General features: G+C 39.9%; 1 protein-coding gene across 1 annotated transcript in view; it reads right to left on the reverse strand.

The window, feature by feature from the left end:
- LOC127017575 (rap1 GTPase-GDP dissociation stimulator 1-like) overlaps nucleotides 1-15982 on the reverse strand; it is a 37546-nt gene extending 21564 nt beyond the window's left edge. Inside the window, 2 exon segments of the mRNA XM_050898711.1 lie at nucleotides 15842-15893; nucleotides 15896-15982. Coding sequence (XP_050754668.1) covers nucleotides 15842-15893; nucleotides 15896-15982 — 139 coding nt within the window.
- Nucleotides 15983-17076: the final 1094 nt, after the last annotated feature.

Genomic DNA, 17076 nt, shown 5'->3' on the forward strand with positions numbered 1-17076 from the left:
TTCTGCAACTCTCTACAGTCAGTTTTAATTTTGAGTGCTCCAAATAATCCAAAAACTCTTTACCATTCTGCTATTTCTAGATAGTTTATGAATATATAGAATGACACAGGTTCCAGCAAAGGTAACCTGTAATAATTATGGCGCTCTGTTGTGAAAGCAGTCTTTATTCTGCCCTTCAGACTTCATCAGATAACCTTCTCGTATCCCAAGGTAGCTTAGATGATAAACCTTATTGAAAGGTTTGTAGAAATTGAAATGCATTGTTAACAGTATCTCCTTTAGTCACCTTCTTGTTAGCTCCTTAAAAATATGTTTAAAGAGAGAGCAGTTGAGCATTACTTGCCTCCACAGAAGTCATATAGACTCTCTCCTTTTTTTTATTGTATCTGTGTTTAGTAATTCTGTGCTTTACTATAATCCTACGGTTTAGCTGTGCAGAGATCAGATTTCTGTACTTTAATTTCCTGCATTCCTTGCAACTGTTTTTGTAAACTCATGCCCCTTACCGCTTTCCACCCTATTAATCCTGTAGTTGATTTAAATGGCATTCTGCATGTCACAGTTAATGATTTGATGATTCATTTTTTAATTCCTTATAAACTCTGGGGAATAGCATCCAGTCCTGACAATTGGTTACCATTTATTTTACTGATTTGTTCTAAATCTTCTGCCCTTTCAATTTGAAGGTTCCTCCATCTACTTCCTGAAAACAGAAAGACCTGAAGTGGTTGAAATAAATGTAAGAAATAATTCTGGAAAACTGATGGCTGAGTGGTTAACTTGTAGTAGACTATAATGTAAGGTGTTACCAAAACTGTAGTAAACTAGCATTTCTACTTCACAAACTATTTAATTGAAAAAGATGAGTCATGAGTCTTGGCCTAGAAATTCTTCAGCTGAGGATTAATAATTCATCATTTATTTTTGTTGTTTGATGGATTCACTATTTTCTTTAATGTGTCCATTAGTTAATGTGAGATTTTTTTAAATTAGAATGTATCAGTTTAGTGCATACAGGAGTTTACTTCAGAGGAAGCAGAAGTGTCCTGAGCTGTTTTGAAGAAAGGATGAATTAAAGGGAGGGGAAGTAGAACATAATTAAAGGCTGTTGTCCTTTGAGAAGAAAAATTCTTTGGCTTAAAAAATTAAAAGCAGTTATTTAAGAACAATGACAATTTTGATTTTGTGCTTTAAACAAGATGCCATCTTTAGAAAAATGGCTGGATTCATCAGGTTAAAAATCTATATGGGGAAACTTCAATATTTTTTATTCTGAGTAAGAAGCTGAGGCTGTATGTATTGATGTCTCTTGGAAAGGTTTTCCAGTTGAAAGTAACTGTTGTCTTTTCGTGGCCTCTTCAAAGTCATGTGCAACACAGGCATACAATTGATAGGAGATCAATGTTCTTAAAAAACGAAACAAAACAGATAACTTTGGATTTGTTGCCTTTTTATTAATGAAAACAGGCAGAAAACTCCTGGAATAGATAGATGTACAACAAGGATTATTTGCTTTGGCCTGCTTTAAAAAAATTAACATTAATCACTGGTTTCCATTTCTGTCCAGTTCTCCTGCCACAATTTGCTGAATAAATGATTTTGTATGAATGAAATACATGTAGAATACAATTTACTTACAAAAAAAAAAATCTCCTGAGCAACCTGACAGTTGAATCAGCTTTGATCTTAAACTAGATCTAGTGGGAGTGGGCAGAAGGCTACAACTGCTGATAGAGCAACATGAAATAAATTAGAAGCCTGTGAGAATGAATTATCTACTGAACTGTAACTTCATCCTTATCAAGACCCCAAATGTGTTGGCAAGAGGTAATGCATTTAACTTCTAGGACTGTATTCTCTAATTAGAGCAATAGTGATATTTGCAACTACATTTCTAATACAGTTAGGATATATAGAAAGATGAAAAGGTGACCAGATCTCTTAAGTTGGAGGAGGCTGTTTTACAAATAGCGGGGAACAGTCTACATTACTGGTCACTCATTAGGTTGGTATAGTGGTAATTAGAAATCCAGGTGCTTTGTTATTTCTCCAGGGAATAGATCAGTGGAATAACACCATATGCATGATGACAGACAAAGTCCTTGTAAAATATCCCTCTGGTTACAGTCTGTAGTGTTGTGAAATTAGTACTTTAAGCAGCAGAATCGACTAAGTAGCTGACTATAGAGCTATTTTTCTAAGTCTTGCAGAAGGCAGTATTTACCTGTAACAATCTTAAAATACTGAACCCTTTTCTCAGATACTCAGAATTTTATCATGTTGTATGTTATTTATAAAAACTTGATTAATTTAATCAACATGGGTCTGATTCCTCAATACTCATTGTCTTTAAGTCCATGCTTCTGTAGTGGAATTGAGGCAGACACTGTAAGACAGTTATTTTTGTGGGGAGGCAATAATAACAGCACACATACAGATTGTGACTAAAATTGGCCAGAAAAGGGTATTTCTGTTTTGTCAAAAATTCTGGGTTGTTGACATTTTGTTTCATCCCATGCTGGAACAGAATGTCTACAAGGTGGAACTTCAGGCAAAACAGAGCAATTTGTTTCCGTTTTTTTACAAATGTGGTTCTTCCCCAGCTGGGGGCTGCCTGGCACGCTGGCCTGCTGCCTGGCTGGCTGGTAGGCAAGCTGGAAAGAAGCCACCCAGGCTAGCCAGCTGGTCAGGCAGCAGGGAGTGCCTGCCCGCCTGGCTTCTGGGGAGGGTTTTAGCAGAATAAACATGTTCTCAAGCAATATTTTTTTTGTTCTCTTGAATCAGCATTTTTATCAGAATATGGTTGATCAGCTTTAGTAATTCACTGTAGAAGCCGGGAAAATGGACTCAGGCTCTGGTCTGGAAAGCTCTAATTTTACTTTCTCACTGATTACCTGCAGGGTCTGAATTTAGAAATCCCTGGAGATTGAAGTACAAAAGGCTTTTTTCCTGAGCTGAAGAGCTAGATTATTAATTCACACATAAATCTGTGCATAAGCTACTGAGTAGAGGCATAGGAACCAGACTTTTTTCTGTGGGAGTTGGTTTTTGATCATCCTAATGAGAGCAGAAACAATAATGCAGAAAACATGCTGCACCATGGAGATTTCATCTGGCTTCTGCAGTGGGGAAAGAGCCATGAGGTGTGAGCTCTTTGGATTCCTTGGATCATTGTTGTGTCAATCCCCAGCACAAGTTTTGACCTATAAAGTCCTCAGGGAGTGAGAACAAAGGAATCCCACACATCTCTCTTTCAGTGACTGATTATACCCCCCCCAAAACAGCAATGCCTTATCTGATTTTTTTTTCCTCATTTTATGGCCTTTCACATGTGTAGGAACTATTTTCTGTTTTTTTCTAGAGGAAATGTAGACCCTATCTTGCAATACTAAATGCTACATTTGTTATCATTTATTACTGTTTGGATCCAGAGCAGTGTGAAATCAGTATGATCCAATTTGAGGGCTTGGAACAACTTACTCCAGTCTAATGCCTGGCCTTGTGTCTCTGCCTTACTGCTGCCTCTTCCTTCAGTAATTTCACGTACTAAACTTACTCTTCTGCCACTTACCTTTAGTATACTTCAGAAAATTCTTCCATGGACTTTTATTATTATTATTCAAAGCTGGGAAACAAGTTATTCTGGTTTCAGCTGGGATAGAGTTAATTTTCTTCCTAGTAGCTGGTACAGTGCTGTGTCTTGGATTTAGTGTGAGAATAATGCTGATAACACACTGATGTTTTAAGTTGTTGCTAAGTAGTGTTTATAGTAAGTCAAGGATTTTTCAGCTTCTCATGCCCAGCCAGCAAGAAGGCTGGAGGGGCACAAGAAGCTGGGAGGGGACACAGCCAGGACAGCAGACCCAAACCGGCCAAAGGAATATTCCGTACCATGTGATGTCATGCCCACTATATAAACTGGGGGGAGTTGGGCAGGGGCAGGGGGTGGGGGCGAATTGCTGATTGGGAACTAACTGGGTATTGGTCGGTGAGTGGTGAGCAATTATGCTGTGCATCGTTTGTTTTGTATATTCTAATTCTTTTGTTGTTATTATTGTCATTTTATTATTATTATTGTTATTTTCCTTCCTTTCTGTCCTATTAAACTGTCTATCTCAACCCATGAGTTTTTGGGGTTTTGGTGTTCTTTTTCTTTTTTAATTCTCTCCCCCATCCCACTGGGTGGGGCGGAGTGAGCGAGCGGCTGTGTGGTGCTTAGTTGCTGGCTGGGGTTAAACCACAACACAAGTTAATGTGTTTTTCCAGAACATAAAGATGTGGTAGTTGTTTACAATAGAGGTCCATTTAGCTCAGTGTAATGTCTCTGGTAATAGAGGATTAAAGAACAGTAACAGAAGACAGTACGTATCCTTTCCCTGGTATACTTTCTCAACTTTTAGTAATCAACTCCTCAGGGATTTTCTTTGCTGGAAGTTTCATCTTGTTTAATTGCACTTAAATTCATGAAAGTATTTATTTTGAACTTGTTTGTAATTTAGCTTCCAGAACATAGACTGGTGATGATTTCCACAAAGTAATTTTGGATTGAGAGAGAAAATAACTCATTCTTGTTTTCTCCTGTTGAAATCATCATCAGGGCAGGGAACACAATTCTCTATTAAATGTATCCCGTGTAACAGCTGAGGGGTAAGAGTCCCTGTTGATAAACTGCTAGAGTTCTGCAAGTCAAGAATAGCTGGAAGGCATAAGAAGAGTCTTGAAGAAACTAAAATTTCAAGTCATAATACTGGAAAATAGCTGTTGGGTCTGTCTAGCAATTCAATAATAAAAAAATGAAAAGTTGACCTGCATTCTTATTCGTGTGGCTGTCTGCAAAATCATGTTGCTGTAAGCCTTCATTTTCTCACAGTATTTTTTAATGCTCTTCCCTGAAATAACAAAAATAATTCCTGGTCCATGGCATCTCCCACATAAACCTATGGTAACAAATGTGCCTGCATGTTGAGGAGAAGAATTAGTAATAGTAGTAGAAGTAAGGCTCCAGGTCTCCTCATCTAGGAATGTGATATTATGTTTACTTCATAATGAAACATAAAAAAAAGGCATAAATTGGAGATGGAGAAATCTAGAAGGACTGGTAAGTGTATGTGTGTTAAGAGCAAATAAAGCCTGTACTGTCAAATACTCACATTCGTGCTGACTGTGAATGGTGCAGCTATATGATTATAGCAGTTTTGCTGTAAATGAGGGAAGCAAAAGCTGCTTCTTTTGACTTTGGTGGCCCTACCACAGAAGGGAGGAAAAAGGTGCAATTCAATTTGAGGAAAGGTTTTTGAATTTCTCCAGTGGTGAATTACTATATTCCATCTCTAGAAAGGCATGGAGCTGTTTTGGGACTGGGCGGACTTCCATTCTTTCCAATAGAACTGTCTTATCTTAGTGCATGAAGTAAAGTATTGGAGGAACAGATCCTCCATCTCTTCAGACTTTCAAACCTATGGCAAGAAAATTGTCCTATAAATCAGATAAGCTATTGTCTATGTCTCTGTGAAAAGCCACTTACGGCCATGTTTTGTGTCTTTGTCACTGCACTTAAGGGTGATGAGATGTAGGAGAAAAATCATTAGATTAAGAAGGAGTTGGGGAGAGAATTTAAAACCAATATCCTAAGGATGACAGGAATATAATTATGAACAACTCCTCACCTGACTTTTTTTACTCTTGTTTCTCTATAAAGTGTTTTAGATAACTCATGTCTATTCTGTAGCCATAAAGAATTCATAATAAAAGTAAATTTTAAGGATTCCTTTGAGGTTTTTTAACTTTTTCTGCATGGAAGTTACTGGACAAAAAATGAATTCTGCTTTGTGGACATGTTTGTTTTATTAAAATTAGAAAAGAGGGAAGAAATACTTTGAAACACTTTTGAAAGCTTGAGACAGTATTTTAATTTGCAGTTCTCTTGGTGGATGTTCACTGGAATGTCCTTGGTTTAATTAAGCTGAACTGAGCTTAAGGCTTGATGTAGTGTGTATAGCAGCACGGGGTTGAAATCTAAGATGTTGTTTGGAATGGCACCTGATGGTACTCTAATTCAGCCTGGGCAATCCTGTAGTTTATGATCATGTGGGCGTAGGATCATAGAATGGTTTGGGTTGGAAGGGACCTTAAAGATCATCTAGTTCCAACCCCCCCCCGCCATGGGCAGGGACACCTTCCACTAGACCAGGTTGCTCAAAGCCCCATCCAACCTGGCCTTGAACACTTCCAGGGAGGGGGCATCCACAACCTCTCTCTGGGCAACCTGTTCCAGTGCCTCACCACCCTCACAGTGAAGAACTTCTTCCTCACATCTAATCTAAATCTACCCTCTTGCAGTTTAAAGCCGTTACCCCTTGTCCGATCGCTACATGCCCTTGTAAAAAGTCCCTCTCCAGCTTTCTTGCAGGCCCCCTTTAGGTCCTGGAAGACTGCTGTAAGGTCTCCCCAGAGCCTTCTCTTCTCCAGGCTGAACAACCCCAACTCTCTCAGCCTGTCCTCATAGGAGAGGTGCTCCAGCCCTCTGATCATCTTTGTGGCCCTCCTCTGGACTTGCTCCAACAGGTCCATGTCCTTCCTATGTTGGGGGCCCCAGAGCTAGATGCAGTACTCCAGGTGGGGTCTCACAAGAGCAGAGTGGAGGGGGAGAATCACCTCCCTTGACCTGCCGGCCATGCTTCCTTTGCAGCCCAGGATATGGTTGGCTTTCTGGGCTGCAAGCGCACTTTGCTGGGTCATGTTGAGTTTCTTGTCAACCAACACCCCTAAGTTGTCCTCTGCAGGGCTGCTCTCAATCTGCTCATCGCCCAGCCTGTATTTGTGCTTGGGACTGCCCCGACCCATGTGCAGGACCTTGCCCTTGGCCTTGTTGAACTTCATGAGGTTCGCATGGGCCCACCTCTCAAGCCTGTCAAGGTCCCTCTGGATGGCATCCCTTCCCTCCAGCATGTCGACTGCACTGCACAGCTTGGTGTTGTCGGCAAACTTGCTGAGGGTGCACTCAATCCCACTGCCTGTGTTGCCAACAAAGATGTTAAACAGTGCTGGTCCCAATACTGACCCCCAAGGAATGCCACTTGTCACTGGTCTCCACTTGGACATCGAGCTGTTGACGGCAACTCTTTGAGTGCAACCATCCAGCCAATTCCTTATCCGCTGAGTGGTCCATCCGTCAAATCCATGTCTCTCCAATTTAGAGACAAGGATGTCATGTGGGACAGTGTCAAATGCTTTGCACAAGTCCAGGTAGATGACATACGGGTATATATAGCCTTTGTATCTTTCTTGCCCCTGCATCCCTCAGCAACCCTCTTCAAGGAGGAAAGGAGTAGGAATGGATGGCTAGTATAGGTTGTCCTAGAAGGCTGGAGCCATGTCATTATCTGGGAATTGAAATCTCTCCTTCTGCCTACTCTCAGAATCTGAAAAGGGCTATATTTTCCCCAATGTTCTTTTCTCCTGGTCTAGGCTATTTGTAAATATTCTCAATGTTAATGGCCAAATACATACAGTTTCTAAGCATGCTTTAAAAATACCCGTTGCCAAGAACTGGAAAATAGAGGAAAGCCCACTGTGTTGTCCACAAAAACTAGCCTTTGCCCATTGCTTTTGCAGCCTTTCTGGATTTGTATTGACCCATCCTGAACTCTTTAGAGCATTGTTCAGTGCCTATGATCTTGTGGGTTGCACCTTTGAACATTTTACTATTCAAAGAACGTGAGAATGCAGTGAGTTTTTAAGGAGATTTTTACTGTTTAGCCTGAGCTGCAGGTTGAAAGGATGATGAAAACAAGAATTTAAGCCTGACTGGCTAGCACTTACCTTAATGTTATCTATTAATTGCAAGGATGTAAGAAAACTTTCTGTAATCCACGTCTAAAATTCTCTTAATTGTCATAGATCAGCCAGGACAGCCACAAATATTCTTTTTTTGATGTGGTGTCATGTGTGGCATTAATTTTTTTCAAAAAATGAGGTGAAGAATAATAGGAACCACTTAGTAAAGTAGAAAAAGCAAATAGATACAGCACACAAACAGGTCAGCATCTGGTTGCCATGGCTGGATACTGAGTGTTGAATTTTTAATGCCTGAACACCAACCGTTAGACAGAAGAGCATTGCAAGGGGATGGGGAGCAGGAAGTATTAGAGTTTATAATGGTGTTGGTATGTCTGCAATATGCGCATCAGCTGGCCTTGGACTATTCCTTAATCTTTCAGCTGTTGATCACCACTACTCAGCCTTTACTTCTGAAGAGTTTCCTACCATTCATCTGCTGTTTGGCCTGCAGTTTGTCCAGAAAGCTTAGTTCTCCTGTGGCCTTTGATGCCAGGCTTGTTTCCAGTAATATTCAGAGTGCGTATCAGAACAGATGGGTGGACAGAGTGGTTCGCTTCTGAGCAAGAGTTTTACTAACAATATGACTGACCTGAGTGGTGAAAGACAACTTCATTTTATGGCTGAGAGATTTAAAAAGAAGAGCGCACTGATGCAGGAAGGGGTTTTAATCAATAACATTTATCCTTTGAGAACCTGTACATAGCTTTAACTTGAGCAAAATGTGGGTGAAGAACTTGAAAATGTAAGCAGTTAAAGGCGATGTAGAAATGTTGCACTATTTGGGTGGGAATTACATGGTTGAAGCTTAGAGTTTCACAGTGCAATGACTGAAGTACAAAGCTGTAAGTGCATGAACAAAGGCTTTTTTCTTTGTTAACAGTAAGAGACTCAGTTATGCTTCCCATGATCAGAAGATGATACTTGCAGAAAACTAGTAGAGAAATTCAGGCTCTGACGAAAAGGCCCTGGTAAAAGGTGATGATGATATTCCTTGTGGTAACACAAATTGATACATTGTTGCTGGTGAGAAAAATGGTAATTGATTGTGAAATGCAGATTGATTTGGAGGGGGAAATGACTTTTTTTTTTTTTGGCAAATTTATTCTTGGGTAATTGAATTCTACTAAGGAGGGGGAATACAGGAAAGAGTGTGTGTGGGGGGAAAGCTAGGGGTAGAAAGCAGATCCTGCTGGCCTGTGGCTGATGCTGTGCCCTGTGGAGTCAACAAGAAAAATGGCTGCAGAACCCTGACTGACAAGAGATAAGAGGAAAAATATGATTATCCTAGGACAACCTGAAACAGGTCAGTGAGATAAGTCAGAAGAAAGGCAGCCTAGTGCAGTCATGGAGAACATATGTGCTGAAGAGATGACCCATAGCATGAAAAGCTGCTTAATCATATTCTGCTAAACTTATTCCTTTTTTGAGGGATAGAGAATAAGAATAAAATTCACTTTAGTGTAAAGGAATCAGACCATTGTAAACTTGTGTACAAGTATGTGCCTTTTTACGTGCCTGATAATTTAACTGTGACAGTGCTTATGGAATAGGTCTGTTTGACATAGGCCAGCTTCATAGGCTAATGCTGAGCCTCAGCTCCCAGATGCTCTAATTCCTTATGCAAGGTAAGGGCAACACCAGCTTTCGAGTTTAGAAGTCAGACTTGCAGAAACGGCAAGAAAGGTACTATGCTCAAAAGCAATGAGTAATGTACCTGAAAATTACTTTCTTTCTCCATGAACAACAGCTTGTGTTTGGGTCATATTTTCAGGTTTTTCTTTGTAAACGAGAGGTCAAGAAACTTGCTGGTTTAAATCAAAGTTCAGCTTTTTCCATAGTTGTTTAGTTCCAGGTGTTGATTTCACCAAGTATTGTGAAACATAGGGGTAAATTGTCAGAGCTGGCGAAGCTATGTGCTGACTACAACAATGTGAGCAGCTAAGTAATCGGACAAATTGTGACAGCTGGGTATAAATTGACTGACTTCATTTATGGAAATGAATGAAATCCTCTGTCTTGCTTGCTCACTAGAGATCTAGTTTTCTGCATTTATTATGAGTAGTGTTGGTCTCTAAAGGTACCTTTGATCACACAGTTAATACACGTCTTAAGTAGGTTATCTTTTATGATGGGCTTGCTATTTGCTCACATTCTGTAGTTTTGCAGCACAAAGTGAATTAAAGGAACCCTTCCCTGTGGTCATTATCTGTGTATGGGAAGTAGGCCATAGTCTCAGCCAAATAGCATTCAGTCTAATTTCCCTGGCTCCCTAAATTTAGCTTGAAGAGCTGTCAGTGGAGGAAAAACCAATTAGACTCCATAGCAGAGAAAACACTAATTTCTGTTGGCTGACAACTCCTACAAGGGGTTTTTCAGCCAAGTAAAAGAACAGCTGTGAAAAAATAAGCCTTTGCACTGATATCAAAGCATCAACCCAGTCCTCAGCTATCCCTGCTAAACAGTCTGTTAGGAGTGTAGGTGGCTGTTAGAGACTATAGACAGCAACAATAAAGCTGCTGGTGTCCAGACCCCAGGATGTGTCGTCATAAGAAAAGATGTTGACGGGTGTTGGAGGTAGACCGCAGAATGGTGGGCTGGATAGCTAGGAAGATGTGCCATCCCTGACCTCCAGCTGTCTGCTGCCTCTGCAGTGAAGCAGAGAAGTCTCATCCCTGGCCATGGCAGTGCATGTAATCTGGTTCTCCACAGGGACTTGTTGCAAAGCCATCTGGTTGGCTGTAGACATTTTGGTTGGTGTATAGGTATTGCTGGAGCACGGCGATGCACGACTGAAGCCAGAACGTGTGTCGGCAGTGAAGAGAGCATCACCAGGTAGAGTCTAGAGAATAGGACTGGCTGCACTGGGAAACCCAGCCATGTGGCATGGCTGATGGAGCAAGGAGGCCCCACCAGGGAGCCCAGTAGCATGGGAGCTATGTGGACAGATGACAAATGAGGCAAATGCAATTATTGGCCTTTTGTGTCTGGACTCCACCTAAATAGGCACAGCTCAAAGGTCCCACAGTCCAGACTAAAACTCCTAAACTTCTAGAGTTTAATTAATGATTGTTGTCTGTGCAGGGAAACTCATAGGCCTGAGCATTTGTCTGTTCCACTTGTGTGTGACAAATGCTGTTTGAGGTAGGCGTATAGTGCAAAGCTGTGTTGTCAGACTTGAAAGGATATTCCTTTCTCCTTTGCTTCTCTGGTACAATGCCAAAAAAAAAAAAAGTGTATTTCTGTAATTCTCAAAAGGCCAGAGCTTTTGTCTGTGACTCATCCTCCACCTGCACCTGTCTTGTCCTTCCTACTTGCTTGTATGACTCCACCCAAGATCTGGAAAAAGCCATTGAGAGAGGAAGATCTTGTCTCTGCACTGTTGAGGAAGATAAGGGTGTCACATGATAAACAGTGCAGTGGTTTCCAGAATAAAGCAGACTGTAGTGGGAACTTGCGTACATTCTGGCAATTTGTTCTGTGGGCACTATCTGAAGCTTTTGTAGTGCTCAGTATTATAGTGTCAATCCTGACGTGTATTTGACCTGTTTTATAACTTCATAGGGACGTGAAGATCATCCTTGGGAAGATAGCCTCGAAGTTGATTGCATAGTGGATGTGCTAGGAATACTTTTTTTCCTAGTTAGTGGGGGGGTGCGTTTGGCTATTTTTATGCAGTATAAGATACCTCATACTGAAAAAAGGATCATTCTGAGGTCTGACACACATTTTAAAAATTATGGCCTTACAAGATCTGTTGGTGCCTAATACAAGTAACATGTTGCTGTGATATATGTCCTATATTTTAGAGCTCTGCTCCAAAACCTGAGTTGCTCAGCAGAATCTGCTTATTGGCACATCACTTTATCGATACCTATAGTGTTACTTTTGTGCTCGTTCCCAGTGGAGCAAGAATGATCAGATTTTAAAGGTATGTAGATGGGCACAGGTGTCCTAATGCTTTGGAAAATTCAGTTCGGGTAATTTTTTTTTGTTTGTTTTAACTTAATTATGTTGACCGAGTGTTACCTGTGCTGTATGAATAGATTTGAGCTCTGCTGCACAAGTGGGTTGGTGTTGCCTGGGCACTGAAGAGGGGGCATGCAGGAAGGACTGGAATGTAGCCTGAGTTCTGCAGAGGACTTGCTTCTGGGACCTCCCAGTAGCTGTTCTCTACTGCCAGTGTAAGACTGTGATTATATCAAACAGTACTGTTTGAAAGGGAGCAGGCTTATACAGATTGACATCTTGAGAAAACCCTGGTTGTATTAATGAAATAAATTCAATAAAGCAGTTAGCATGCATTCAGTTGTAAAGCATTTTAGACAGAGTTCATGTCTACAACAGCTGCAGCCTATGCAAGATAACATGAATAACTGCTATCTTGGGTATCTTTTCCTGGGCTGAATATTGCAATAAGGTTTTCATGCACAAACTTATGTTTACATAAAGCTATACAAGCTTTTTTGAGAGTACTTACAACTATCAGGTTCAAAAGTCTGCAGGTTCTCTTGCTTTTATTTGCCTGGAAGAAACGCTTACAATCATTAGAAGTTATCTAAGTCAGTTTTTTAATGTCAGAATGTATATGAAAGTGTATAGGAGGGGATTTGGAGAAGGGAAAAAAGGAAACATTTAATAAAGGGGGAGAAGGAAGTGTCTGTGAACAAGTCATAAGATTCTTTTGCTGTGGTGAGCTTGTGCATTTTGGTCTAAATACTTTGTGACTAGATTTCTTCCTATTGTTCTACTTCTCTTGCACAGATAAGTTAAAGAATGATAAAATGCTTTTGATGAAATAGTTTTGGGGTGCTAGATGTTTCAACAAATGGGTTGAACAGTGCTGATTCCAAATACTTATTTCTGGTATTTCTCACCATCTTAGAAGTAAAATATTCCTTAATTTGTAACATGGGTTAATTTTTCTTAAATGGGTAGGTATTTGCTTTTTCTTTCTGGAATTGGTGTCTTTGAAGGAGTTTCTAGAGGTCTTTTAGTAAAGCTGAGCAGCTTTTATCCCCAAATATTTTCAGACTAAACAGGACAGAAATTTTACACTCCAATCTACGGACCCTAGCAAAGTCCCCATACTGGTTTATAAACAGGAATATACTGTCACTACACTTTTGCTAGACTGAGTCCTGAAGTACTTTTTCTGTATAGATTTTATTTTAAATCAGCTCTTCATTAGAAAAAAGCTCCCCCCAAAATTGGATTTTGATATTAGAATACTGAAAAGATAATTCAGCTCTTTCCAAGGGACACTCTTTTATTTACTTAATTTAGCTCGTTTTAATGAAGGTGGGGAGGATCCCAAAGCACAGGAACGGTAGTTTTAGGTGAATGGATATTAAAAGTTAGTTGGATTGTCACAGAGCAAAAAGGGGGGGGGGGGGTGTGTTTGTTTTTTTTTCAGATTGTCGGTGACCTTGTGATGCAAACCAGTGTTTAGAAACAAAGAAGGAAAGATGGAAACGCAGATAGTGAAGTGCTACTGGGTATGGGCCTTCAACAACTGTCTTTCCTCAAATGCAAGAGCTTTGTTTCACAAAGAACATCTAGCTGAAATGATACTGAGAGACTTTGAGTTTGCTCAAAACCATGCTGTTTGGGACCCTGTCTCCCCTTCTTCAGCCCGTACAGGTCAGGATAGCTTTATTGACTTTGGTGCAGTCTAGATTCTAATTCTACAGAACAAGAGTGGCTGAATTTCCATTAGGTACTGGAAAGCAACAAGCTTTGTTGAATCTGATTTATTTAAGTGCATCTGACACAATGCTTTAAAAATCTGTAAGAAAAAAAAAGCTTGAATTAAAAGCAGCAGCTGTGGGATTTCCCTATGGTATTGATGTATTAAGGGTATAATGCTGTTGAAGCAAATGGCAGGATGCTGGGGAATGCTGAGAACCGCACATGCAAGGAATTTGTAATACTGTCCAGGCTGCCTTTAATATTTTTAGTTGTAAGGAAGGTAACACAGCTTATATCTAAAAATTGCCTGAATTGTTACATGGTTTTACGTAAATGAATGTTTCTTTTGAAAAGGAAAGCGTGACAAATCTGTACTTAGAAGTGTATGGGTTTCTGTTTGTCATTTGTTATTCTCCTGTCCAAAGTTTCATACCTGGGGAGCAGAAACAATGCTGTGTGACCAAATGCATGCTGTAAAGAGCACTAACAAAAGTGGGAACAAAAACTTTGAGCCACAATCAGCAAATATGTCAAAAGAATAAGCCTTCTGAACGGAACATTTGGAAAGTAGGACAGGTACACACAAACGATGTAGGAATAGGAGAAGAAACAATCCACCAAGTTCAGTTATCTCCACCTGAATCGCAATAGAAAGTCAGTCCTACAGAAATAATTCTGTACAAAGAGCTGGTTTAGCCAGAAGCAATACCTGTGCAATACTGGTTTAGTCCACCTACATTTTGTGTCCATCTCTCCGACTGTTTAAGTTGCTTTTAAATTAAACTTTGACCTGCTTTTTTTACCAGTGTCCCAAAACTACTAAGATGTTTAACTTCACTTGAGTAATTATTTAATTGACTAGGAATGTGTTGTGGTTTAACCCTAGCCAGCAACTAAGCACCACACAGCTGCTTGCTCGCTCCTCCCTGCTCCCAGTGGGATGGGGAGGAGAATCGAAAAAAAAGTAAAACTCATGGGTTGAGATGAGAGCAGTTTAATAACTAAAGGAAAATAAAACATAATACTAACAATAATAATAATGAAATATAATAATAGTAATATTAATGAAAAGGAATATAACAAAAAAAGAGAAAAAAAAGAAAAAAAAAGAAATAAAACCCAAGGAAAGAAAAAAAAAAAACCAACCAGTGATGCACAATGCCATTGCTCACCACTTGCTGACTGATGCCCGAGCAGTGATCCACCCCTCCTGGCCAACTCCCCCCAGTTCATATACTGGGCATGACATTCCATGGTATGGAATACCCCTTTGGCTAGTTGGGGTCAGCTGCCCCGGCCATGCTCCCTCCCAGCTTCTTGCACACCTCCTTGCTGGCAGAGCATGGGAAACTGAGAAATCCTGAACTTAGGATAAGCGCTACTTAGCAACTAAAATCGTATGTTAGCAACATTATTCTCACACTAAATCCAAAGCACAGCACTGTACCAGCTACTAAGAAGAAAATTAACTCTATCCCAGCCGAAACCAGGACAGAAGGTAATTACTCTAAATGGCTGCTCAGTTGTCATACTCCACTTAGAGACAGATTATTTCATCTTTAAGTACGTTGAGTAATACTATGATTAGTTCCACTGATGTCATGAGGTCTAATTGTGGAGTGAGTTACCATCATGTGAATGAAGGTGGAAGGCTGAACCCTTTGATCCAGTTACCTGATACCTTTGAGTGATCTGGAGAATAACGGAAATTAAAATCTCAAAGGTGTATTTTAAATCCAGTATGAATGTCATTCCTTTCACATGGAATGATTGTAGCTAAGGGCTTACACTCCAGTTTTACCTAGGCTAAGAGCTGAGTCATAGAAAAACATATTCAAAGGCCAGACCACTTAAATGCAGCTCCAGTCTTTTCAGTAGCGCTTGACAAAGTGGAATAAGTATGCAGAGGCATATGTGAGCAGCTTTGCTTTGATGTATGTTGTACTGTCAATAGAGAATGATGAATTTTAATTTCCTTCAAAATACTTAAATTCATAAGAACTCGTAATTTTCCAGTGGTTTAAGTTCATTTTTCATTGTCATTCTCATAATTTGCTAGTGTTCTTTAAACAAACCTTAATTTTCATGTGACTTTAAGTGTTAAGTATTGTTTGAAGTAGGACACACAAGAATTTCAGGTCACCTATAGTACTGCATTTATTATAGAACTACAAGTCTATATTTAAATGATCCTAAATTAAGTTTCTGCTTCTATCATGTACGTTTGCAATTCCTATATGAGAGAAAATTAATCACGTATTAGAGATCATATCTATCTATCTATCTATCTATAGTTAACAAGAGCTTTACTTACCCATAAAAGCTGTAGCTCTCCAGAATGGGGACAATAACGAATAGCTGATCTGTACTGTGAGCCTTTGTCCTTTACAGCTAGCAAGCTGTGAATAAGGGGGGATGTTTTATAGCTTTCAAGCTGATGAGCAGCCCACAGCATGCTTACTCTCTTTTCTCCTTCTGTCTTTTTCTGTGACCCTGCTCTTCAAATGCATCTAATACTCCATAATTACTTAATCCTCCGCCACTGCTTGTGTTTCCAGTTCTTAGATGTCATTAACAGAAATGGAAACACAGTAATTATCATGCTGGGAGAGAACCTTTCAGATCTGCAAAATAATTTATATTGAATTTCCCTCTACTGTCATTCAGAAGAGTGATTATTGAATCTAATAAGGGACAGCTTTCCAAGAGAGACCAGATCCCTCATTGGCATCTAGGTACACCAGCCAGATTTAAAAAGTGTTTGGCTTCTAGAAGCTACTTCTAAAGTCTAGCCAAACTATATCAATGCCTGAATCTTATCTGGTGGGTGCTAAGCACTTGAGAAAGCCTGATCCAGACTCATCTTATTCTGCTTCACACTCACCTTTCACGTTTGTGTGGCTGAAACACATGGGAGTATTCTTTTCTCTTCCGTAAAGATAACATTAAAGCCTGAAGCTGCCATCTCTGACTTACTATTTTTGATCAAGTAGAATGTTTTTTTAAATATTCCCCCTTTTTTTTGTAATTGTTATGAAAAAATAATGCTGTCTTTCAAGCAGTAGTTTCAAAAAAGTACCTTTTTTTTCTGTTGCCTTTTTCAGCCCACTGTATTGGAGAGTTGAACCTCTAATAAATAGAAGCCAGTTATAGGATGGCTTACGAAGTATGTGCTGTGTTCTATTCAGGATGCATTACAACCCCCTAGCGTTGCTGCAGTATGAGTTAGAGGAGACACTGCCTGCCAGTTAATACTATTTAAAGATTGTTCCAGTAAGCAGATTGAGCTTCCCAGTGTGGTGCTGCCTGACGATGGCTGTGCGTCACGGTGTTTGTGGTAGTAGCAGTGGGCTCCAAGTCTGTAGCGTTCTAAAACTTCTCTGCACCGGGGAGCTATAATCGCTGTGGTGATCATAACACTGGAAGGAGTTTAAATCGCTGACCCTTAAAGATAAAAAGTGATCTGATAATGAGTTTGGAGCCTGAGGATCCTGTTAAGGAGGTTGGGATGTTTTACTGACACTCTTGCTAGATAATTAAAAAGCTGGT

This window comes from Gymnogyps californianus, chromosome 6, assembly GCF_018139145.2.
Source record: "Gymnogyps californianus isolate 813 chromosome 6, ASM1813914v2, whole genome shotgun sequence".
Classification (NCBI taxonomy): Eukaryota; Metazoa; Chordata; class Aves; order Accipitriformes; family Cathartidae; genus Gymnogyps; species Gymnogyps californianus.